This window comes from Vipera ursinii (assembly GCF_947247035.1).
Source record: "Vipera ursinii genome assembly, chromosome: 1".
Classification (NCBI taxonomy): Eukaryota; Metazoa; Chordata; class Lepidosauria; order Squamata; family Viperidae; genus Vipera; species Vipera ursinii.
Window position 1 is genome coordinate 88,218,030 of NC_139512.1, and position 27,735 is coordinate 88,245,764.

The window sequence follows — 27,735 nt, forward strand, 5'->3', positions numbered from 1 at the left end:
AGTATGCTAGGACCACTGTTTTAATTCTGTTTCATTTCTACTAATACTGATATAAATTTAGATTTAGTAGCTGATGGTTCTTTCTGGGAATTGTTGTACAAAACTAATCATAAATAGCACTAAACATACTGGAATTATTAATTTCCTATATCACTGAACTTGTGACATCAATTCCTATTTATAATGTCCCATTATGGGTAAAAATAAATTAAAGAATTAGGGCCTAAAGGATAAAGCACAAGATATTTGCCCACTATCAGCATTATTTTGTATGCACTTCGTTTTTTTAATAGAATTATTTTCAAAAATAAAAGATGAAAATACAAAATTACAAGAAAAGGGGAAAATAAGGAGGAAGGATAATGGGGAAAATTTAAAAAGTAACACAACCCATCCCCCAAAAAGAACATTAAAAAAAATACTTCCAACTTTTTTTTATACAGATACAATTATATATAAAAACTCTTGTTTTAGTTTGAAAAAAGGAAATACAAATCTAAAATACAAAAGATATACTGTACATAACTATAATCAAATAATAACACCAATACATAGTTGTCATAGTATATTGCTCTAAATAAACATATATCTCACAAATGCATCATAATAATTGTACAAATATACAGAATAATGCTATATAGTTCTACAATTAAAATATACTGTCTATTATAAAACATCCTCTATTTTAAATTTAAACAAATACATCAAACATAAAATATCTATGAAAATCCAACAATATTTCTATAGTCATAAAACATCTAATACTCTATTCCCAAAACCAAAACTTCATTTTTATCTTTATCAAGCAAAAAGTCCAAAAATGGGATCCATGTAGAAAGAAAAATAGAGTTTTATCTTTAATCCAAACTGTCACATTTGCAATCTCAACCTGATCTATATGCTTTACAATCCATTCTTTTGTTGTCCTTCCATCTGTATGCATACAAAAGCCTTGCAGCAGTTATCATGTATAAAAACAAAGTCATGTTTTCTGTTTGGTCTCTTAAAATATTTTTAATAATTTCTGAATTTGTAATAGCACAACTTGAAAATTTAAATAACAATTACACAGGAATGGAAATGGCATTCATTGTGTGCATCACAGCACCCAAAGATATAGAATATCCTACACCTTAATAATCATATGTATTGGAGAACTCAATAAATGGGTTCGCCAATTTTTTTCTAGTAAACCAGCATTTTTCTAGTTAAGTTATCTATTTTTTGGCATCTAGTTGGGATTGTTACTCTACAATTGACATAGGAATGCCATAAAATGCTCTTTGGATGTTTAAATTGGAGCCCTGCCGTTATTGTAATTACTTGCTATTGATTATTTATGACCCTCTTCAATTTTAGATGCATTAAATATTTCTTAGCCTCTACTAAACTCACACCATCAATTTAGTATGAGCGTGTGTTATACAAAACAAATATTTTTACTCTTCTAGCAAAATTACAATTTTACCCATTATTAGAAGCTTTTTACTTCTTGTCTGTGAATGTTCTATGCATATGCTCTTTGTCTCCTTGTGAACTTACAAAACTATTTGTCACAATATATTCTTATCTCTCATACAACAAATGTGAATTCACAAGCCTGACAAAACAAATCTGAGTTCAAGTCAATATTGCAAATTTAAGATATAAACATGACTGTATTGTGTATTTTACCACTGCTGTGCTTTTGCTGCTTATAAGCCATGTGAAGCATTGTCATGTACAAGAATAATTGTTCTTTCCTAATTTTCTCATTTATTAACTCTCAGTATACTATGTTTATGTTCTTGATTGCTTGTTTTGTCCAACTAGATTGCAGTATCTAATAAGTGTGTGTGTGTGTGTGTGTGTGTGAATATATTTGTGTGTGTATGAATCTGAAATCATCCAGAGAACAAATTTAAGTTTGTCATTAGTAGATAATTTCAGCTTATTTCCCCCTGTCTGATGTAGAACTGAGTAGCTTGAAATTCCAGGACAAATTTGATTATTAGTTTAATTCTTAATTTTTCTGTGTCTCCTTATTTCAGCTTTGCAATGGTCTGTCACACAAACTCTGAAGTAATTTTACTGTCAACATATTCCCTTATCTAAATTATGCATATATATTTTACAGATATTAGTTCTCTTCCAAGATACTGTTCAATTTTAAGATAGAGGCATTTAACAATCTTTTGATAACATATTTTTAAGCTATTGCTTATTAATAATAATAATAATACAGTTTAATAAAATATTATTTGGAGATGCCATAATGCTTTCGTGGCAGTAATATCATAAATATTTAGAGTGCATGCGCTTTTTGTGTATGAGCATTATTTTATGCAGCATTTAATAGAAGATATTTTAGGATTGTAATATTATTTCTTAACATCTGGCAGCTTCTGATCATTTTAACATAATTATGTTTCTATTAATCTTGGATTAATGTTCCACATTAAATAATACATATGTATAAGTAAAAGGGAATTCCCATTTATTCACTGAATCATTATAGACAAATGGGTATGATATAGAAATTGTAGAAGATGCATATCTGCCCAGAGTAAGGCATATAATAGGTATAGATATAATTAATGGTACAATTAAAATGTATCTACATAGGATAGTTCAGTTGTAACCTTTAAAATATGTGAACAAAAGATAAAACTTGTAGAATTATACATAATTATACATACATACACACTCCCTCTCCCCCCTCTCCCTCTCTCCACACACACACACACACAGACACACACATACACAATATTTTATATAGTCCAATTCCTAAAATACACTGTGAAAAGCATCACAATAAACTAAATTCAGCATCATTTAAGAAGGCATTTATTGGAATATATAAAAGAGAAAAAGAACAGAGCATTTTCAAAAAGTGAAATTTATCATACTGTAGCTCATGGTTTATTGCACTATTTTAGCCCTTTATTGTTTCAATTAATTTTATTTATGCTTATATACATTTCACAAAGCTGATGTAATATGCCATTCATAAGAAATATAAAATAGCATAGAAGTTTAAAAGCATAATTTCATTTGTATATCTTGTCTAGGAACAAAATCTGGGTGAAATCATGGATTTTATAAATATTTTATTTACTTATATAGTTATAAAATGTAGGCAATAAACTGTATATGACCTATATTTGACTGTTTTGTCTATGATGTTTGAAAGTGGGCACTAGCTGTGGATTATACTTCAATAATTATTTATTTCATGGATGAATGTACAATTCTGCACATACTAAGTGAAACAAATTATATCTGACTCATTTACAGGGTACCATATGCATATACTTATCTGTAAGTATAGTAGGCACTTTGGTTCAAAAACAAAATCACACTGAGGAGTTGATATATGCATATAAGCCATCTTGCCAGAAGACTTGAAATAACTTTTTATAAATGCCTTTTTTTAAAAAAAGGGATTTATATAAACAGGATTTTTCCATTCCAGGAGTGCTAGATTACCGTGGAAAAAACCTACATTTTAAGATAGTAAAAAGGTAGTCTTGTTTTTATAAAGTCACTGGAGATTGTCCATTGTTTCCCTTTTCTTATACCTATATTTTGTAAGATACGAGTACTTGGTTATATAGTTCTATTTCAGGAAATCAGTTATAAAGATTATTACATCTACTCTACACTTGTGTGCAATTATACTTGTCAATAATTATTTATGCATAAAATGGCACTACAGTTTTATGACACTGTCTGCACCTGAAGTATGAAGTAATACTTTTATGGGACTGTGGCATTGAAAGTGTTTAACATATTGTACAGCAACTGGCTGAGACTTTTTAAAAAAATATCCTTGCTTCCAATTAATTAGTGAAGTGACTTAGAAATTAGACTTAGAACAAGAAGAACAGTTGCAGGAATTGTCAATCTTGTCAAAAAAGCCAGAACTTGTCTTGGCAGTTGCTAGAAGTTAAAAATGACTTGAAAGACCTGGATAGATAGATAGATAGATAGATAGATAGATAGATAGATAGATAGATAGATAGATAGATAGATAGATAGATAGATAGATAGATGATAGATAATACCATGTTTTCCCCAAAATAAGACTGGGTCTTATATTAATTTTTGCTCCAAAAGATGCATTAGGCTTATTTTCCAGTTAGGGCTTATATTCAGGGAAATACCAAACTAAATGCATCCATCTGGCTGATTATTTTAACTGGGGCTTATTTTGGGGGCAGGGCTTATATTACAAGCATCCTGAAAAATCATTCTTGGGCTTATTTTCTGGTTGGGTCTTATTTTGGGGGGAACCACAGTAGGTAGGTAGATAGATAGATAGATAGATAGATAGATAGATAGATAGATAGATAGATAGATAGATAGATAGAATAGAGAAAGAGAGAGATATGAATGGATGGAGAGATGGAGGGATGATAGATAGATAGGTAGGTAGGTAAGTAGGTAGTAGTTTTCAACTGAAATTAGACCAATGAAGTTGAAAAATCCAAAGGAGCTAAAAAATCTTTATGTTGATGACTTTTGAAATCTTCTGGAAAACTTGAATGATTCATGTATCATTCAGTGACTATATTATTTATCTATGTTCATAAATATTAGAAGTGAATGCCTATGGGAAGGCATATGAAATTTGAATGAATCAGGTGAGGCTGTTATCTCAGATGAATTCACACTGATGTACAATTAGTCATGAATTGTATTATGTCCTTTCAGAAATGCATCCTTTCACATTTGAAACATCATCCATTCAGCATTGATGCAACTAACAATACCAAATAAGCAATTATTTGGTTCATAGTGTATTACTATAAATTATCATTTCATAACTACAAATGCTAGCAATGGATGAGCTGATCTTCCAGATCTCCGAGCCCATTCAAATTAGTGAAATTGTAGTAGCTTAGGACAGACCTCTAGCTCTATATCATTATGACATTATGTTCAATGACTTGTTATTAATTGCATACTGCTTAATGTAGTACAAAGGTTCCCATGATGGAATGAAAGTAATACTTTTGATAGCATTCTGCTTATCTTATTTTGCACCTTATTTCACATTTTACTTATTTAAAAGTATTATCTTAAGCAAATAACTCAGTGTGTCTAACATATAGTCCCCCCCCAAAAAAATAACAAAAATACAATTAAAAACAGCCACAATAAATAGAAAATACAAAGTCAAGCCATCTCACATATCATGTACTTTTAACAACCCAGCTTTAATGCCTGCAGGAAAAGTCAGATCTTTAAAGCCTTCTAAATCTCCAGGTGAAGATTATTCTGCACGTATTCTGCTTAACTCACACTGGTTCACATAGCTTCTCAATGATTAGTTAATCTGTTTGATTAGATCTTTCAGTTCAACTTATTTGACTAAATCTGACCTTTATTTTAACAAAAACATACAGTTGGATCATTTCCTGTATTGTCAAATAACAAGAAATTTGTTCTTTATTATTTTCTTTCATGAAATCACTGGAAGATCAGATACAAATTTGGACTATTAGTAGAATCTGATACTTGTTCATTATTAATGAAGCAATTACCTATATATTGTTAACCAAATTTGGAGTACGTAGTTAAAGGGCAAAAAAGAACATTAATAAATTTTCAGTTTCTTGAATTAAAACAAAATCTCTTTTGGACCATCTTCTACTTCAGTGGGTACAACAGGGGAATTAATTCTGATTTGAAATAACTAAATATGTTCGGAATGCACACTTACTTTTGATGTACAGATCATGTGACATTATTACTATACTTTTTATTTAATTATATTTATATACCGCCCTATTCCCTGAGGACTCAGGGCGGTTTACAGGGAATTAAAAATCCAAAATACAAAAATTAAGAACCAAATTAAAAAAAATTAAATTAACCCTGTAGTCAGTTAAAAAAGAACCCCAAATTAAAAATTCCTCCTCAGTCTGGGCCCGAGAGCTCGAAGAGCCAGGTCTTCAGGCCCCGGCGGAATGATCGGAGGTCGGGGGCAGTCCTCAGCTCCACCGGCAGCTGGTTCCAGAGGGCAGGCGCTCCCACCGAGAAGGCCCTATCCCTGGGTGTCACCCGCCGGCAATCTCTCACCGGCGGAACCCTGAGCAGACCCTCCCTGTGGGAGCGCACTGGGCGAAGGGCGTTTGATGCCGGCAGCAGGTGTTCCCTCAAATAACCCGGACCCAGGCCATGTAGGGCTTTATAGGTGATAACCAGCACCTTGAATTTCACCCGGAGGGCAACCGGAAGCCAATGCAGCTCACGGAGTAGAGGTGTTACATGGGAGTATCGGGAAACCCCCATTACAACTCGCGCGGCCGCATTCTGCACCAGTTGAAGCCTCCGAGTGGTCTTCAAGGGCAGCCCCATGTAGAGAGCGTTACAGTAGTCCAAACGGGAGGTCACAAGCGCATGAGTGACTGTGCGTAGGGCGTCTCGGTCCAAATAGGGACGCAACTGGCGCACCAGGCGAACCTGTGCAAAAGGCCCCCTGGTCACGGCTCCTATATGATCTTCAAAATTGAGCCGTGAATCCAGGAGGACGCCCAAGTTGCGAGCCCTATCAACGGGGGGCAACACCTCACCCCCCATCGTTAGAGGTGGAATAACATGGTTAACCCGAGACGCCAATATGCACAGCCACTCAGTCTTGGCGGGATTGAGACGAAGCCTGTTTCTCCCCATCCAGACCTGAACCGCCTCCAGGCACCGGGACATCACGGAGAGGGCATCACTGGGTTGGTTCGGGGTGGAAAGAAAAAGTTGGGTATCATCAGCGTACTGGTGATACCCCACCCCAAAACCACGAATGATCTCACCCAGCAGCTTCATGTAGATGTTGAACAGGAGAGGCGAGAGAACCAACCCCTGAGGAACTCCACAAACGAGAGACCTCGGGGCGGATCTCTGCCCTCCTGTCAACACCGACTGCGAGCGGCCCCGGAGGTAGGAGGAGAACCACCGTAAAACGGTGCCTCCCACTCCCAACCCCCTGAGACGTCGCAGCAGGATACCATGGTCGTTGGTATCAAAAGCCGCTGAGAGATCTAATAGGACCAGGACAGAGGAGCAGCCCCTGTCCCTAGCCCTCCAGAGATCATTCACCAGTGCGACCAATGCCGTCTCCGTGCTGTGTCCGGGCCTGAAGCCCGATTGGTACGGGTCCAGATAATCAGTTTCCTCCAGGAACATAGGGAGCTGATGCGCCACCACACTCTCAACAACCTTCGCCAGAAAGCGAAGGTTGGAGACTGGACGATAGTTGTTTAAAACAGCCGGGTCCAAAGCAGGCTTCTTGAGGAGGGGTCTCACCACCGCCTCCTTCAGGGCGGCAGGGAAGACACCCTCCTTCAAAGAAGCAGTTATTACTGCATGGAACCAGCCTCGTGTTCCCTCCCGAGCCGCATAAGCTAGCCAGGAGGGGCACGGATCCAACAAACAGGTGGTGGAGCTCAGTCTCCCCATGATCCTGTCCACATCATCAGGGGAAACAGGGTCGAACTCAGTCCAGATAACATGCTCAAGACCGCCTGATTCCTCCACATCAGACTCTGCCCAGTCAGAGTCCAGGCCGGTCCGGATCCGAGCGATTTTGTCCGCCAGATGATGACTAAACTCCTCGGCTCGTCCCTGCAAGGGATCCTCTCTCACCTCCTGGTTAAGGAGGGAGCGAGTCACCCTAAACAGGGCGGCCGGGCGATTATCTGCGGATGCGACAAGGGCGGCAAAGTAGTTAGACTTCGCCGTCCTTATCGCCAACTTAAGGGCATTGGTGGAGTAGAAAGGCAGCAAAGAATAAAGAAAAAATAGCTGGCATGTAAACATATTTATTTATCATATTATATTTTAATTTTTAAACCAAAATTGTCTAGATCCTCAGTTATCCAGGTCATAATTGTTTCAAAGATGCTTTTTTTTCTTCACAAGACAATTGGATATTTTTTTGTCCTCTTGAGGAAGAAAAAGAAAACATTTTGCTTCTCATCCAAGAAGCTTCATCAGTTCTAATGGCAGGGGGATGGAAGGATAGGTGCTGACAGTTGAGATTGGATGGTGGGCGGGATGGAAGGATAGGTCCTGATAGGATGAGGGGAGGGGATGGAAGGATGTTATTTCTTTGCAGTCTCTGAGAGCTGTTGAGGGGTTTATCTGTGCCCTTAGGGTCACTTGAATCAGGGTGCAATTGGTTGTGGAATCTTCTTGGAACTGCTGCAAGGGCTGGATTATAAAGTGGAGATAGCTGGTGTCTTATTCCTGCCCCTCTGTTGAGGGAGGGGTCTTTAATTCTAACATCGATCATGGATTCCTTTACCTCTCTTTCAAACCAATGATCCTCTTTATTCAAAATGTGAACTACCTCAGCATGTGTAATTCAAATTCAGATGCAACAAAAATCTACTCAAAAGCCCTGATATTACTGGGTAGCTCTCATATAACCAAGGCTAGCATTACTTAGCTTTTAGAAACTGTATGTAGTTAAGATGCCTGTAAATATAGCGTCTTTATATATTAAGTATTATAAATATAACAGGAAGCAAGAGAGGCCTGCAGACGGGATGGGGCAACAGCTGTGGGATTCATTGGTTGTTTATCAAGAGTCCAAACCTCTTGAGCTTTTTCAAGATCAGCTAAGGTCAAAGAGTAGATTGGTTTTCCTGCTCTGGTGCAAAATTAACAATAAGAGCAACAACGCCTTGCTATTCCTTTCTATGTCAGACTTCAGTAGCTGCCTCAAACACAGTTGAACTTGTCCAGACACTCAACATGGCTTGAGTAGTAAAGAATCTTTATTGCTTACCAGGACTGAAGCCTGCTTAAACTGATGGTTTTCGTCTGATAACTAGGACTGCTAACCCATCTTCTCTCTCTCTTGAGATGAATTTAGCACATTTTACTCCCACCCGTTTTGCAGCTTAACAGAAACACTTCTTTTTTTTTCATTTCTCATGTTCTGTGGTAGGTGGCAGTTGATTACTTGTGCATCACATACATATTACTCAAGGTTTTTTTCTAGGTACAGTCTCTCTCTCTCTCTCTCTCTCTCTCTCTCTCTCTCTCTGTGTGTGTGTGTGTGTGTGTGTGTCTGTCTCTGTCTGTCTTTTAAATATATTTATTAGACTGTCTCTCTACAACCCTTGTAGAGTCCTGAAGATGTGTGTAATTACATGGTACATTCAAGTACAGGAATACCTTTACTTTTTTAGCCAGCAGTTAGGTATATTCTTCAGAACACAATGTTGGTCCTTATGCCACCATCAACAGCCTATAGAAAATCATGGTGAAAGAGGTGCAATAAAAATATTTTGTCCCTTCAACTGCCAAATGATACCCTATTATCTGTTACCACATATTATTTGTGGCTTTCTATAGCATCCATTCAACTTAGAGTCAGATCAGTACTACTACTACTTTGAAAGATAATACTAGTGATTACTATACAGGTCAATGTTATTACAGCAAATTTCTGGATTGGATCATATTGTATTTATGCCCAGAACAAAACAGAGATTTTTTTTTCATGTTTTAATTGATAATGTCCACATACTGGGATCTGTTCACATTTGCAAGGCATAAAAGAACCCTGAAGGATAAATGAAGAATTTTATTTTATTATACTTTCATAATAACAAATTTATGTGTAGTTTAGTATACTTTTTTTAACTTTTTATTATGTCACCTTGAAAGCTACTACAGCATGACTAATACATTTTAGAAATAAAATTTATGAATAGGTGAATAAATATAAATAAAAGCTCATTTGGTGCTGTCAAGTCAATTAAATGGATATGTTAAATTTAAAATAAATTGCTCATCTAAACTGATGATGAAATCTTCTATATTATTTATAATTTTCAAAAATCTGTTTATTTTTTAGAATTGCCTGGTAAATGGCTGATGTTTCTATATCTCCTTCTCTCATCCTATCAATGAATATATGTAAATAGATAGATAGATAGATAGATAGATAGATAGATAGATAGATAGATAGATAGATAGATAGATAGATAGACAGACAGACAGACAGACAGACAGACAGACAGACAGACAGATGTGTGGTGGCTGTGGTTAAGATGCTGGGCATCCCAGGTTTGAGACCTGAGTGCCATGCATTCAAAAGTATGTGGATGCGATTAGATAAATAGGTACCACTTCAGTGAAAAGATAACAGTGCTCTATGATGTCATGCTGGACACATGACTGCAGAAATGTCTTCTGACAGTGCTGGCTCAGTGGCCTTTGAAACAAAGATAAGCACTGCCCTCAATCATTGTCAATGACTACTGGAGGAAAATTCTCACAAACTCCTTTATGTACATACATACCAATGTGTTTGTGGGTATGTCTGTGTGTGTGTGTGTGTGTTTTACATGTTCTACCATACAGAGGAGGTGAGTTGTATGGTGATAAAAGGGGGAAAAAGCAAAAGAGGGGGTCGGTAATAAGGAAAAATCCAGCCAATTGCTGAGTAACCATGGTAATGTGATTGCAAGGATGCTGCAATGGCTAGATCACTGAGGATTGGTTCTAATTAGTTCTCATTCAGCACTGAACAAGTGGTTGTTAAAAAAGGACCACCTGTAATAAATTTGGTAGAAACACCCTCTGAGACAGGGGTCTTCAAACTTGGCCCTTTTATGACTTGTAGACTTCAGCCTCCCAGAATTCCTCAGCCAGCGTGCTCTGCGACATACATAATTTAGTTTCTTTCACGATTAATTCATTGCATCATACCATATACTACTTTCCCCCCAGCATTTGAATTAGTCTAGCTTAATTAAATTTTAGCAAAATTAGTAGCCTGTCATTCTGAGAATTCTTTCAGAAGCTAACCAGGGACCAGACTATTATTACAACACTGGCATTGGAGCAGAGTCTCCACCAGCCTGACAACAGTAGTTTAGCTTGTCTCAAAAATGGTTGTTGCTGACAGATCCCTCTGTTCAACAAGCAACGGTCGAGGGACTGTCTTGGATAGTTCTCCCATACTGCCTGAAACAATCTCTCTCTCTCTCTCAACTCAACATTAAGAATGGTAGTGCATTTGTTTGTCAAATTATGTTTAGTTCCTTTGGCAAACATCAGTGATGAAGGACTTTGTTTTTCTTTTTGTCTTTCCTGAATTGGATTACTTGAAAATTTCTCTTAGAATTAGATTTGACTCTGAAAGGTTCAACATCTCTGTGGATTTTATTCAAGTTGCTTTCCCATTTCATTTTTTCCCTAATAAGGCATTTTATTGCAAAATCACTAAGTGCTCTTCTAACAAGACATTACTTCTTGTAAACATGCATGGATTACAATATATTAATGGTAGCATATTAGTACTTCTCTTGTGGGATTTATCAAGTTTGTGCTTAGGTTTCTCAGATTACTAGGAACCTGCTAGGCGAGACTGGAAATCCTCTATCTTGTGCTGTATTATATTGTCCACTATCTAAACTGCAATTTGGAATACAACAGAAATCTTTTGACACAAAATGGTTTTGAGACTTATTAAGAAGTATAAGCACAAAGACTGTTGCACAAGGGACTTATAGCTTCCACATCTCCCAAAATTAATTGTACAGCTGGTGAACATCCCCCACACTTACTATCAGAAGACAATACTTTCAGTAGGGAGAGAGTAGTAAGCTTGTATGACACACTGCAACGAAATTGGAAACATCATGTATCAAAACATTGTTGCTGTCAGACCTGCTTTTCATTGGGATGGATTAATTCAGATTTCCTCAAACTAAAAGGCAAAAAATACAAAGATGTCATTATGTTGATGACATACTTTATAGTCCCAAAATAGTGGTATCACATTTAATAAAAACCATAGCATTGCATTATTACATCTTAAAGCAAACATATTTTAATATTAAGGAGAATTCTGTTGTACTTAGATAAAATTATTTACAGAGAATTTATAATCTCATATTTCAATTAGAATAGAGCTGGGAGGACATTGGAGGTTTTCTAGTCCAACCCATTGCTCAAGGAGAAGACCCTGTACCATTTCAGAGAAATGACTGTCCAGTATCTTCTTAAAAACCTCCAGTGATGGAGTGCCCACAGTTTCTGAAGGCAAGCTGTTCCACTGATTAATTGTGCTCACTGTTAGGAAGTTTCTCCTTAATTCCAGGTTGCTTCTTTCCTTGATTAATTTTCATCCATTGTTTGCAAATCTTGCTACAGGAGAATAAATTGTCACATTTTTTTTGGTTACTATCCTCTGTGCTTTTTCAGAGGGCATTCTAACTTTCCAGAGCATATTTGGAAGACATGGGGGACTGCAAATGTTTGGGAAAACCAGGAAAAAATGTCATTCCCTCCCCTTCATGGAAACCTCTGCTGGATCATAAATGTTTTTTAAATAGTTATGCAACTTTGAATTCAACTTTATATCACATCATGCTTTTAAACGAGGACTTAAAAACTTCACTTAAACTGTCCCAAATAGCATCTTATTATTTCTAATAAGAGTTATGTTCATATGCATAAAGGCAGACTTGTGTAGGTCTGGCCCCTATAAATTTCTCCTTTAGCTTAATTAAATAATATTATGGCTCGCCATGTTTCAGTCAACTGAGAAGCTGAGAAGCTCAGGTCAAGCAGACACCCATTTTTATTAACTGATGTCCTTAATTAATACCCTTAACAAATGATACTTCAATGCTGTATATTTTTGTTTGCTCTTTGTTATGTGATGAATGTAAGATGGAAATTCACAATATTAACACTGCAACATCAATTTTCTCAGGGAATGGATGTTGCAATGGGTCTCCTACAAGAGCAAAGTTAACATCTTTCTTCTTTTCACAACAACCACATCCAACTCCATTTTCTTGAAATAACGCAGCATGTACCAGCAGTACATTTGTTATGAGTTGATAAAAAGATTGCCATAGCCTTTTCTTCCCATTGTTGCTTTTACTGTTGTGCTGAGAATACTAATTCTTGTCATACTGCAGTGCACTAGAATGTTAATTCAATATCATTTCTACTTAGTGATCTCTCTGAGGTTAATAAAGACTTAGTTGTTTCAACTTGGATTTTTTTTCCAAGTGCTAAATAATTTAATTTTACTGAGAAAAAGAAGACATTTGAACTGAATTAGCTATGCCATCGAGGGAACTCATGTTCCATATAGCACTTATTTCTCTTATTCCAATTATAGTGAAACATGTATTCCCATCAGCTGAATGTATCTTTTTTGCTTATCAGGCAATTTTTTTGCTTTGATAGTAAAGCTGCACTTTCTCTGTCTACCTGAGGCTTCAACTTCTGGGACACTATTCTGAATCAAGGCAAATTTAATTAGCATGTCTTCTATTATTACTTTTTAGAGATATAAGATTGACTTTGTAAAAAAAAGAAGAGTTTCTTAACCAAGCAATCCCCTCCAGCTCCACTTTGTAATAGTTTGACTCTACCATCTTCCCTTATTTTGATTCCCTATTATGTACAGTATGTCATTTCCCAAAAATAGGCCTAAAATGAGTCATGTTGGAGCATGTCAAGCCAACCAAGAAGTCAATCAAGAAATATCTGAATCATTAACAGTTACAGAACAGTTCATATAAGTTCCAGAACAGATTAAAGATTAAAAACTGGTCCAAACAGTTACTATTTATGAATCAATCTGATAACTGCCATGGAATAAATTAAAATATTCAAGTAATAGTAAAGGATTGACTAGTTCATGGGTCGGCAACCTGCGGCTCTGGAGCTGCATGCAGCTCTTTCAGCCTTCTCCTGTGACTCCAGTCCTCCTTTACCATTTGCAGAAAGAGAGAGACAGAGAGAGGCACATGTGCTTCCCTTCTCTCTCTCTCTCTCTCTCTCTCTCTCTCCAGTTTTCAGCCTCACACTGTTCTCCGACAAGCTGATAAGTTTATTGGGTGGGGTTCCTGCCTTTGCTGCATTTCCACAGGAAGCAGCAGCTATTTCTCTCTCTCTCTCTCTCTCTCTCTCTCTCTCTCTCTCTCTCTCTCTCACACACACACACACACACACACACACACACACACAAACACACACACACTCACACTCTCACACTGAGTGGGGGAAGAGGACTGGCAGACCAAGGGCAGGAGAGAGCCAGCTCAATAAGTATGTGTGTCAGCTTGACGGAGAACAGTGTGAAGCCAGCTGGCCGGAGAGAGGGAGAGACGTGGGGGGAGAGAGAGAGAGAGAGAGGGAGGGGGAGGGAGAGGGAGAGAGAGAGAGAACTCATGCACAACAGCTTCTATTTCTAATTAAACTCTTCAATCAATCTCCCCCCCTTCCGCGTGCATGTGCACGGGCAAGTTTTGTGGCTCCCAGTGTTTTGTTTTCTCTGGGAAACAGGTCCAAGTGGCTCTTTGAGTATTTAGGGTTGCTGACCCCTGGACTAGTTAATTCAAAAGGATAAAAATATTTTTGAGTTAAAAATATTAAAAATGAACATATTATACGATGGGAAGAGATTTGCATTAAAATGACAATATTAATTTGTTAAAATCTGAAATTTATGAACTTGGTACATTAAAAAAGGGGTTAGGTTAGTCATATGCAGCATATTAGAAATCTGCTACAAACTTAGGCAACTAGCTATAAACTTTACAATGAAGAAGGTAGATTGCAACTATTTATGATTTTAGACTGAATATTATTTATTTTATCTCTTAAACATATTTCTATGCCACTGTAATCAAAGAAACCCTTGTCAGTTTACATAGAAAAAAAAGTATCAAACATGCTTAATACAAAAAATGAAAATGAAAACACAATGGCACTACAATCATAAATAGAAGATAGAATAAAAAAGATGGAAAATCAAAGCTGACCACAAAATTTTCAAGTTTTCAAAATGTGACACCAAAAGGGAACTGTTTCTTCTAAAATAACTGGATAAAGTTAAACGAGATCATTCAAGATTCTTTCCTCAAAATGGTCAGAACCACTTTACTAATTCAACAAACATGTAGGGTTGTTTTGAGAAACTATAATAATTTAATATGTAACAATAGTTTAATGTTACAGAAGTTTTAATTCAGCTGTGTGTGTAAATCTCATTTTAGTTTCTATGTCTTTTTCTGGCCTTTATTTTCTTTCTACCTTTCTTTTCTTTTCTTTCTATTTTTTTTAAAGCTTATTATAATTAATTAATTAATTAATTAAAGCAAAAAAGGAGGTACCTTGTGGTACTATTTGCTCTGCTCACCTATAAGCAATTTTAAATTATGATTGAAGACCCAAAAGAATTCTTATTTTTGCCCATTTCATTGCAGTTATGCTGAAGGACTTTTTCTATTTTACAGCACTTGACTCACTTTCCATATCCTTTGTAGCTTTTATTTGCCAGTGTTCATGTGATTGCAGGATGGGTGGGTGATTACATTGTCAATTCTGATGCAAAAGCCATTTTTAAATATTCATGATAGTTTCTCTTATGTAGCCCACAGGGTGTCGAATAAAATGTAGCACACAGAATATGATTTACATTGCTTATAAGGATGTGACATTGTAGGTGGCTCTTGACAGGCTATTCACAGTATTTCCAGTGATATCCAGAAAGGAAAATGTTTGATATAAATTAAAATATTAGAATAGAATAGAGCTGGAAGGGACCTTGGAGGTCTTCTAGTCCTGCCCCCTGCTCAAGCAGGAGAACCTATATTATCTCAGACAGCTGATTATCTAGTCTCTTCTTAAAAATCTCCACTGATGGAGCATCCACAATTTCTGGGGGTAAGCTGGTTGATTGTCCTCACTGTCAGGAAGTTTCTCCTTAATACCAGGTTGCTTCTCTCTCTGATCAGTTTCCAACCAAGGTTTCTCGTCCTTCCCTCTGGTGCTCTGATGAACAACCTGGCCCCTCTGCCTTGTGATAGCCCCTCAGATACTGGAACAGTGCTATCATGTCTCTCCTATTTCTTTTTTTCTTTAGACTAGCCCGCAGCCATTCTGTGTATCTTTTAGTCTCCAGGCCTTTGATCATCTTAGTTGTTCTTCCCTGAATTTTTTCCAAACTCTCAACATCTTTTTTGTGATATGGTGACAAAAACTGGCTGCAGTATTCCAGGTGTGGTCTTAGTAGGGTTTTATAAAGCAGTACTAATACTTCACATGATCTTGATGTTCAAGGTAATTGTTATTTTCTCCTGCTTTGATTTCATGCTACCATAGCAATAGTAGAGCTGTGTGGGTCTCCCTATGGTAAACTATGTGAACTATTATTATTCCATTATTGGAATGTTACTAGAGGTGTGTACAATTAAATCATGGCAAAAGAGCAGATATATTGAGGCAGGAAACATTTAAACGGGCTTAAATTTATCTGTCCCAAGTGTGTGTAAATAGCCTTCTTCAGGTATTAATGATTCTAACTGTGCAACTAAAAGAAACCTTTGTCTTTTGGCTTTGCTACCTCCAACCTTACAATGATGAGGTGTCAGTTCTGATCAGGGACTCTAACTAACTACATTCATTGAAGCATAGTTTACTAAACATAGGTTTAGCAAACCTACTTTGTATAGAGGACTAAGCATGATTGTGTCCAGTTAAATGTAGTTTTGTCATGGGGAAAATCTAGAATACTTTATTTAACTCTCTGAGCCCACCCTACATTACAGAGATCTTAATGGGGAGATAAAACAAAGGGTAATCCTTAATTAGACCAACTTAGTTCCTAGAAAAAATGGAATATGTTATCATTACAGCACTAATACTACTATTATTCCTCTTCCAATTTTTCTCCATATCTTCAGCAGTTTATTAAAAGCATTTAAATGCAATTCTATCTTTGTAATGACTGTGACTAGGCTTAGTTCCAAAATGTTTTCTTTTATCCCTTTAATATTCTTGCCAAATAATCATTAACTTTTTACTTTTGTTAATTTTCTGTATGGCTTTCTGTCTTTCTCCCTAGGGCTGTTATTTGAACTCTGTTTGTCATTTAATAAATTGTACTTCACCTCTTTCTGGGTTACAGATATATGTCTCTGTTTTATTGTACAATGCAACAGTTAAATGATGTTTTCTTTTTCAGCATTTTGTGAAGAAGGATGCAGATATGGTGGGACATGTGTTGCCCCCAATACATGTTCCTGTCCTTCTGGATTCACAGGAAGTCATTGTGAAAAAGGTAATGCTCTAATTTTCTGCAAAGAATTTACTCTGACTTAAAAATTGCAATTACATATAATTTGTACTATTTCAGTTTTTCTCTGACTATTCTTGCCTCGAGGAAATTGATTGTCCAAATTTAACATAATGCAGTAAAATCTCACATTTATGATGTAAATTTGTAGGAGCAGACTAGATTTCCTAAGTTGCAAAAGTGGTGGGAGGAATACTGAGGTAGGAAGACTGGGAATTACAACATCAAAATATTTAGTGGTGCAAAATTGGGGAAGGCTGAAAAAATTAAATAGAGTGATGCATATTACTACTCATTTTTGGTTGAAAGTAATTCACTGATAACCACCTAGATGCATACATTATCAAAAGGGTTGAAGAAAAATGGAGTCAACGTGACACAAAGTATTTTGAATCAACTGATCATAAATTCATCTTCATCATGGTTTGTGTTTGTATGTTGCCTTTCCATAAGCCCAATGTTCAAAGACTTCTGTGTACATGTGAATGACAATGGACACCAAAGACACTTGTACAATAATTATAGAACAATGAACGGGCCTTCAGTAAAAATTAAGTATTTCTAATTAGGTTCTAATTAGAGTTAGGGAACAAAGCCATTGGAAAAATATATGAAAAACTTAAACTGAAATATCTATCAATAGATGTTGTATAAATAATTACCAATAATTACAACATTCTTAATCAAAATGCATTTAATAATTTATAGCTAGCTGCTTGACATCAGTACCCACTCTTAATTACTTAGTATTTTAATACTATTAACTCTTAATATACCCAATAAATACTAATTAAAACACCTGTTGGTCACACATGAATAATAAAGGTAAATCAAATTGAAATAGAAAATTAGATGCATTCACAACAATTCAAATATTGACTTGTATGTTCCAGAGCCACATAAGGATAAGACTTGAGGCATAATTTCTTAGCAATTAGAAACAAAACAAAACAAAAACAATGATACCAGACAAAGACTTCCTAAAGCATCTCAAGCTCTTACCTTAAGCTCATTCAGAATATTAAAGGAAGAATAAATTTTTCATTTAAGCAGCTACTAGCTTTGTAGATCAGACATGTCAAACTCGCAACATCACGTGACATCGCATGACGTATCAGAGCTTTTTCCCCATTGCCAGCAATGGGGTGGGCGCAGTTTTGTTGTGACGCATCCAGCCCGTGGGCTGGCAGTTTGACACCCCTGTTGTAGATGGACTGTTTCCTGTGGTGTGTATATGGAGAAGGGACATATGCCAATCATCCAAGTCTATGGTTTTGCAAATCTAGAGTTTGCAGCAAAAATATATCAACCAATCAGATACTCCTCTCCATAACTTAACTATCTATAACCTGTTATTAAAAACTAAAAATTAAAGTCTTTGGACAAAGCAGCCCATTGCCATTGTGAAAGAGCAACATGCTTGAATAGAGAAAGCATGAGGCAGTCCAGCACTGTTTTTGATCCAAAATGAAGTATAGTTAGATAACACCTCTGCTTTGCAAATTGCATTGTAGATCATCCTTGACTTACAACCACAATTGGGATTTAAATTTCTGTCGTAAATCATTGCATTTATAAGTCAGGTAGAACCTGATTTTACCCCAATTTTTACAGCAGTTAAGTCAGACATGTCAAACTCACCAAGTCACGTGACATCGCACAACGTATCAGGACAGTTTTGCCATTGCCAGCAATGGGGTGGGTGTGACTTCTGGATGATGCGTCTGGCTCGCAGGCTGGCAGTTTGACACCCCTGAGTTAAGTGAATAATTGTAATTGGTAAGCAAACCACTTGGTTTTTAAGTGATGCAGCTGCCTCAATAGGCAAATCAGAAATTGGGGAAAAAGGTTGCAAATTGAAATCACATGACCCCAGCACACTGCAATAGCAAAAGCACTTAAACTTATATACCACTTCACAGTGCTTTACAACCCTCTCTAAGCAGTTTGCAGAGTCAGCCTATTGCCCCCAACAATCTGGATCCTCATTTTACCAACCTCAGAAGGATGGAAGGCTGAGTCAACCTTGAGCTGGTGAGATTCGAACTGCCAAACTGTTGGTAATAGGCAGTCAGTAAAATTAGCCTGCAATACTGCATTCTAACTACTGCACCAATACAGCTAAATGATAAATGTTATCTGTAGCTATCAGTAGGCTTTTGGGTGCAATTTTAGGTGTTGATTGTTCCCTGCACAACACTACATGATGCTGCATGTACTATATGAGGGATTGTCTGTCTGCCATTGTCTCAACCTGTCCTGTAAGATTAGACAGGGTTAGCATGCTCTGATCCCATCAACTAAACAATGTCTCTTCCCCCATCCCTGTTTTCTTGCCTGATGTTTTTCTGTTTCTTTTGTTTCCAGTTTGCATACCAACCAGAGTCTTTGAGAAGTTGGGTGGTTTTAGAAATATTATATACATAATTGCTGCACTGGGAAACTCTCTAAATGATTGTGATTATGGTAGCAGTTTTCTGAATCAATAGGGAGGGAAAAGAAGGAAGATAAGTTCTAAATAGTTTACACACAAATACTAGAATACTGGAAGCTAATTAAAGCTGCTCTTTCTGCCCCGGTTAACTAAGAAATGATTAAATAGTGCATAGGGGCTCGACTGAGGGTTGTGAATTAGATGGGTGGCAAAAAATGTGCTTCTGAGTTTCTTGAAGTAAATAACAATTACGGCAATACAGAGAATTTTAAAGGTTAACAAAACATTTTTCTAATTAGAAGAAACAATGGAGGATACATACATTGTGTAATGTAAAGGCCACTGTGCCCTGTAAACTACCACTACTTGAGGTATTTTACTAGCAGATTAATACCATTGTTTGGAAGTGCCCTGAGTGTAAAATTCCTTCCTAGTTTTATATTTCAGAAAGGGAGAAATGAAGGGAGTTCCAAAGGAAGATATATATATCTAGAAGATGCCTAGTGAATCTCTATGAAGGAAACACAGACATACAGAAACAGCTCTGTAAATAAGAGCAACAATTACATTATTTCCATGAAGAAGCAAAAGTTCTTTCTTAAGATTGAAATACTCACAGTGAATCCTGAAATAGTGGTGGTACAAGAGATACTTCTTTTCTCTCCTTCCCCATGTCTTAGTATCATTTTTACTACTAATAGTATATTATTAGTAATACTATACAATTACTAGTTATTGCTTGGTCATTTCAATTCAGTTCATGTTCTTTTTTAGAAAGAGATTTATTGAGGATACTAAATTTCAATACAGGTAGTCCTCGGCTTACAACAGTTCGTTTAGTTACTGAAAAAAGGGACTTGTGACCATTTTTTATACTTACAACCATTGCAGCATTCCCTTGATCAAAATTTGGATGCTTTGCAACTGATGCACATTTATGACGGTTTGCAGTGTCCCAGGATCATGTGATCCCCTCTTGTGAACTGCTGACAAGCAAAGTCAGTGGGAAAGCCAGATTCACTTAACAACCATCTTACTAACTTAACAATTGTAGTGATTCACTTAACAACTGTGGCAAGAAAGGTCATAAAATAGGGAAAAGCTCATTTCACAAATGTTTCACTTAGCAACATAAATTTTGGGCTGAATTGTTGTCTGTTGAGGACTACCTGTAACTTAGTCATTAGTTTTGTACGATGCTTCTCGATTAATATCAGTGCAGTTGATTTGCCTGACATATGAAGTCACTCAGGCAAGAGCTACATTATTGAATGGATGCTACATGATGTAAATTTAGGAATGAGCTTCCTAATCGAGGTATTTCAATTGTGTACATAGTTCTGGCACACATGCTTCTATGTTATCTTCCCATTTGATCATAATGCAATCTATTATAAGTTATTAATCAACACCTCAGTTTTTACTCTGTGGCTCTTTTCTGGAATGCTTCAAGGGGCAAGTTGGGAACTTTGACTTACAATTCTATCTTTCTTGGTTTCTGTTATTCAGACAACTGCTTTTGACTCAGTTGGTTGAAGGATAAGGCTTACATTATGCAGTCTGTTATTGCCACTCCCAGTTGTAGCAATGCATCTTTGATTAAAATTAGCCAGCTTCATATTAAGTTATCAAAACTGACTTTTTTTGAATGACCAGCTTTAATAAAATTATCCAAAGAGATTTTTTTCCTCCACTATCTAGGTTGTGGCTAGAAAGGGTCCAGTCATCTGTTATTTTACACAAAGGCATTAGAAGTGGATGAACAGATATGGGGAAATAGTCTGTTTTCAGTGACACATATTTGCTATACTGTGTTTTTTAAAAAATGTCCTTTCCAGTAGCCCAGGGCTATTCTCTATGTATTATTTGCAACAGTAGACTATGAGGGTGAAGGTTCGTTCTCCAAGCTGGTGGGTTGGCTTCTGAATGTTTAGTTACCAGGCTAGGTAACATCTACAACTCCACTGCCTAGCCTGAACAAAATGTTCAGAAACCAACCCACAAGCTTGGAGAACAAACCTTCACCCTCATCCTACACTCGAGCTACAGATACTCATCACTATTGTAAACAGTAGACTATCTATTGGCTTTGCTACTAATCACCTGAAGTTGTCTTACTCTTCAGAAAAAGTGTACGGTAAACTTCTAACAGTTAAAAATGATCACCCAATGGCTACTGGATTTATTTTGTAGGATGACAAATTTGAGATTTATGAAAGACACAGAAGTGATAAAATTAGGCTCAATGGGAATTTAGTGGTCTGCTGAACAGTCATGTTTTATGTTGTTGTTATGAGTGGGATACAAAGTGAAATGTTATTGGACTTAAAAGTCAATTGTGCCATGCTTTTAGGAGAAAAATTTCCCAGAGAAGGTGGCCTTTGTAATTTAATGAAATTAATAGAACACTAAAGTTTAACATAGGCTTTTGTTTTGGTACAGTGAGGAGGAAAGCTTACTGAAGGTAAGGGGATTGTGAGACAATTTTGTGGCATAAAATAAACGAATATTTACTTTCTTATGACACATTAGGTATTTTATATAGGCATAACAAGTTATGCTTTTGTAGTCTATTGTAGTCTTGCTCCTTGATAATGAGCACAGAAAAACAGAACCATCCAATTCCAAACTCATGGACATTTTAAGGCCTTACATTTGTTGTTGCCATCCATTTTTCAACAGCAAATACATTCCCCATCATCCCTTTTTGCATCCTATATATTCTTCAGGCTTTATTGTGGCTTCAGTAGCTCAATCTATTTCTAGCCAATTAAAGATTAAGTGACAAAACTGAAAATGTCAAGGCATCTAATAGATAACTAGCTTTTGCTATGCGACAACATCACTGAAGGCAAAGTATGCTATTAATTTTTTTTTGCACGTTTGGTCTAAACGCACTTGGCAAGATTGACATTTTGATATGGTGTAGTTATGGCTTTAGTCCAGCAAAAAGTTATGTTGGCCTTTCCCTCTTACTTGCCACTTCTCTGTTTATTTCACACACGGCCCTTCCCACACTCAGGTGACATTCTGATCCATATTCCTCTCACTTTGAAGATCTTTCCCTGGAGACATTTGACTTGGACTAGAATAAATCAACAGTATTCCTTATTATATTTCATCTTAGGCCACTGCAATATGAGTCATCGATAGATTGAAAGTAGTACTCTTTATTAATTAATATACAAATAAATATATAAACAATAAAAAATTCCCTCCAATTTTTTGAAGCAGCAAACTCTGAAAAAATGATGCTCTGCTACTCCATTATTATTATTATTATTATTATTATTATTATTATTATTATTATTTTATTATTATTTTATTATTATTATTATTATTATTATTCCAAGGTTTGAGAGTTTTGCAAAACAAAAAGGTTTTAAATCAAAGAAGCCATATTGGATTTTAAGCAGAAATATTTTAATATTTTACTTTATGATTTTCTTACCTATTATGTCTTTCTGCCACATTGCATAGTTTACTGAATAAATAAGCTACTATTGTTCACTAATAAACAATTCACTGACTTTAAGAGTCACATATACTGTATTAAAGGATAAGTAGTTCAAGTGCTAATTATGAAATATTTGAAAAGAAAATGCATTGTGGACATCTAATCAGGATATTTGTGTAGGAGGAATAATTTAGGATGCAAATCAAATCTAAACCATTTCATTCCTTTAAACTCTGAGTTAGAGATTAAAAAATTTTAGATCTGAGGCTGGAAAATTAATTATATGCCCCAGAACTGTTCTATAAGATACAATGGAGGCAGGTGTGGGTTGACCATCACGATAAAAGATCAGTGGGACTGATAAATATAAATCCTTACTTGTGTCTCTGACGTTTCAACAAAATTAAAGCATCCTAAAGTCCCACAAAGGCAAATGCAACAAATAACACTCCATGAAGAAAGAGAAATCAACTATTAATTTGATATTATTGTTATGCAATAAGGAGAATTATTTACATTGATTCCTTGCCTGACCAGCTCATTAATTCTACAGCTCTCCTGTATCCATTTAGTATTTAATCCGATAGAGCTCAGTGGTCTTATTCCAGGAAATTCAATGTAGCCTTAACGTTTACTATTACTTAAGTGCAGCAATTATTCCTTTCAGTGTAAATTATCTATTAAATAAATTGTGTATTGCAGAATATAGCATAGATGGAAGGGCTTTCATGTGAGAGAGTGAAATTTCCTTTTTTTTATTTGGTGTTTCTGGATTGCTTGTCTTTTATCTTCATCAGTCTGGTCTTTAGGAATGATACTCATCTGTCTTTTGAATGAGACATAAAATGAAGGCCCTAAACACTTGTGTTTCAATGGAACTTAGATCCAATTCCAGCTTTGGTAATTACTTTGTCTGACTTTCCTCACAGTTTCACTGTTCGTTCACTTCTTGACTTAAAGTGTTGTATATTGCTGCTGGCACACAGAATGATTGAAACAATTTTACCCTGGGGGATATCTGCATTTTAGCCATTGGTGGGGGAAAAAAGGGTTCATATCTACTTACAGTAATTTGATAGGAGAGTTATTCTGCTAAACTCTATATGAAACATTGTCTCACCCGCCCTATTTTTTTTCCAAAACAACATGTGTAATTTATTTTCTGCTATTACTATTTTCATGTTACATTTATTGGTAATACATGTAGCAATATAATCAAGATTATATATTTTTGCTTTTATTATTCAGATGGGTTGCAGCATTAAAAAGCAATAATAAAAACTAAAATAATTGGATTAATATAACATGAATTTACTGACAATCAGAAAGTAGCAAATTAGAATCACTTCAGGGTGAAAATGTCTACTACAATACAGTGTTTTACCTGTCTGGGAAGGAACCAGATGGATTTTTCCTGAGAGAGTGTTCCATTTTCTGTCTTCCACAAGTGATAAAGACTTTTCTTAAGTGTTCAGCAGACAATGGCAGGAAGAAGGCTTCAGAAGTAGAATTGTGAAGTCAGGGATATTAAAAAAGGAATGGAACAATAACTGAATGTAGGATGCTTTTGATTTTTATGGCGGGATGTTTTTTTTTTCTCCAGGGGATTTTATCCAGCTATTCTAATGTAAAAAATAGATAAAATAACAGACTGAGTAAACTGCATTTTATACACACAAAATGATAGGATGAAGTTGCTTATATATACAATAAGATAGTAATCCTTAATATTGTGGCTATATGAATGGATGTACGTAATACAAAATTTAAATATGAGTCAGGTACTAGGATACAGCTTGCCAGGCAGAATTAACTGCCAATTGCACATCAAAAAGAACAAGATCTCTGTCCTTTTTTTCTGTCCTTGGTGACCATAATGCCATATTGTAAATAAAAAGCCAACCAAAATTTCTTTATATAATTTGATTTTATATTATATTTAGCACAAGGCTAAAAAGAACTCAAAATGCAAAAGTAAGCCATAAATACAAACTGGTCCTTAGTGTCAAATAAATTAAGAATATATTACAGATTATTGTGAGAATTTTTATCATCTGTGTAAGATTTTGTGTGTGTGTATGTGTGTGTGTGTGTGTGTTAGATGACTGTTTCCAATGCTTTCTGACCTTAGCATACCAAATTGTGCTTGTAAAGAATTGCCCTTTAAATTTTACTCTGTGATCCACTTGGAATCAGACAGCTAAGTTGGTAGGTTGTGGTATTCATGTGAACTTCCAAAGGAACTAGGGGTGGTTGCCCTAAGAAGGCTGAGGATGATATGATAATATTGTTCAAATACCTCAGACATGTCAAACACAAGGCCCGGGGGCCAGATCCAGCCCACAAAGTGGTTTCATGTGGCCCCCGAAGCCATCCTGGAAACAGTGAGAGAATGGCCCCCACTGCCTTGGCCCTGGCCCAGAGACCCTCCTTCTGCCAGAGACCCCCAGAACTGTCCCACTCCTTCCCAGGCCCCCATAGGCACCCTTGATGGTGGAATGATGTAGAGCTGACCATGCCCACCCAGTAGGCCATACATACTCCAGCCACGCCCACCCAGTAGGCCACACCCACCCTGGCCATACCCACCCGGCCCCCCGAGGGCAACCACAATACTGATGTGGCCCTCAATGAAATTGAGTTTGACACCCCTGAAATACCTGAAAGTCTGTCCCGCTCTTCTCCATCATTTCAGATTACAGGGCACCAATCAATGTACTTACATGAAGGCAAATCCTGATTGATTGAAAAAAATAATACAATAGTGGAACCAAGTATCAGGCTACAGGGTGAACTCCTTTTTCCTGGATATGTTCAAGTGGAGGCTGGATCCACTTGGAATCAGACAGCCTTTGGGGATATTTTAATTTGGATACCTACACTAAGCAGATTGTTGACCTGATAGTCTAAATGACACCTTCTCTTTTCTTCAAAGTAAAAGATCTTTTTGGTCCTCATAAACAGATAACCCGGTACTGCCTTTTTTAATTAATTCATATCACATAGCCTTGGTGGAGCAGTGGGCTAATGCCTCCTTAAAGTAACACCAGCTGCCTGCAATTAGTGCATGTTCGCATCCCACCAGGCTCAAGGTTGACTCAGCCTTCCATCCTTCCGAGGTAGGTAAAATGAGGACCCAGATTGTTGGGGGCAATTAAGCTGACTTTGTAATAATGCCGCTTGGGGGGGGGGGCAAAAGCCCTAATAAGCAGGCATATACATAGAATGAAGGCTATTGCTAAGCACATTGTTTTGTGCTTAAATTGTAAGACGCCATGAGTCTTCGGAGAAGGGCGGGATATAAATGGGATTAAAAAATTTTTTTTAGGATAGATTGGCAGAGAAGCATAACTCAGAGATTTAATTTTGAATGTACCTCTTCTGTTCCTCCTTGAATCTCCAAGTTTTTTTTTTAATAAATACAATATGATAAAAAGAAATACCAAAAGTTATTGTGAATGATTTCCATGGGTAGATTCAAGACCACGAAGCATCACATTTAGTTACTAAATTTGCCACTGGAAATGGCCTATTTAAATCCCCTCTTACTTCAAGTAGTTGTTCACTTAAAAATGAGGGAATAGTCAGACTTTGGATGAGGAAAATTGTTCCTCTGCAGGTCTCTACTGCATTAGAGAGATACTTGAAAAAAAATCAGAAATAACATTTTGCGCAATTAGAACAACACAACTGACTGAATTTATTGCTTATTATTTTTCATATTAAAAACTTCTTGATAAATATATAGTTATTTTTCTGTTGATATTTTTTATCATCAATTGAGAGATAAGAGTGCTGTGCTACAAATTAACTATTAATGGTTTGGGCACTTTTCCTCCTGCTTTAACGGGGAAGTTTTAAAAAAAAAAACACCATTAGAAGAAGGCAATTGCAAACCTCTTCTTCAAGACTACTGCCAAGAAAACTGCCTGGCTGCACTTATCAAGACTTGAACTCAGTTTGATGGCAACTTTATTATCTTTAGGGAATTGAATAGTTCATAGGCATATTTACAAAGGAACAAATCCCACTGAACTCATTTGATAGTACTGGGTTTTAGCAGAATTGTCTGCTAAATGGCATTGGGTTCTGCATTCTTTCTTCTTTATATTTATAGAGACAAAATAGAACGAAGAATAGAAAGAAATGTTCTTGGTATATTCTCAAAGGTGCTTTTTCAAGAGGCAACTGAACTGGATTTTTTTCTTGAGGAAGCACAACAAAATGTTTCATTTCTTCTCATCCAAGAAGTTGTGATTGGGGGGGGGATGGGAAAATGAACAGCTAGGTACTGACAGTTGAGACTTGATGATGGGGGGGGGGGTTTCTGACCCAATAGTGGGGAGGGTGGAATAATTGTATTTCTTTGCAGTCATCTGGTTGTTAGCACTTCCTAAGAGCTCTTGAGGCCACTTGGGGGTTTGTTTTTGGCGTATGAGTTGGCCAGCTATGATGTGGATGACAGAATCTCCACAGAAATTTGAACATTTCTGTTTTCACTACAACTGCAAGGATTAAAGAATGCAACACTCATGTCATCTTAATAAAGAGTGTTCAGTTATTCAGTCTGGTGAATTGAAATAATTGGAAAAGTCATATGGAGTAAAAATGTTGGAATGTGGGATAAATATTTTGTATTTCTATGGGATAAACTCATGTATATTCTTTTAGAAATCATCTGTGATTGGAATATATGTAACATTTGCATTGATTCTAACAGTCTCTACCTGTTTGTTATTT

The 27,735-nt window shown here is 36.3% G+C and overlaps 1 protein-coding gene across 1 annotated transcript in view; it reads left to right on the forward strand.

Moving 5' to 3' along the window:
- The window catches only part of NELL1 (neural EGFL like 1), a gene marked incomplete at both ends in the record, with an annotated part of 577,617 nt that overhangs the window by 465,513 nt on the left and 84,369 nt on the right, over positions 1-27,735 (forward strand). The window contains one exon of the mRNA XM_083355288.1: positions 16,994-17,089. Within this exon, the coding sequence (XP_083211414.1) occupies positions 16,994-17,089 (96 nt within the window). The remainder of the gene's footprint in view (positions 1-16,993; positions 17,090-27,735) is intronic.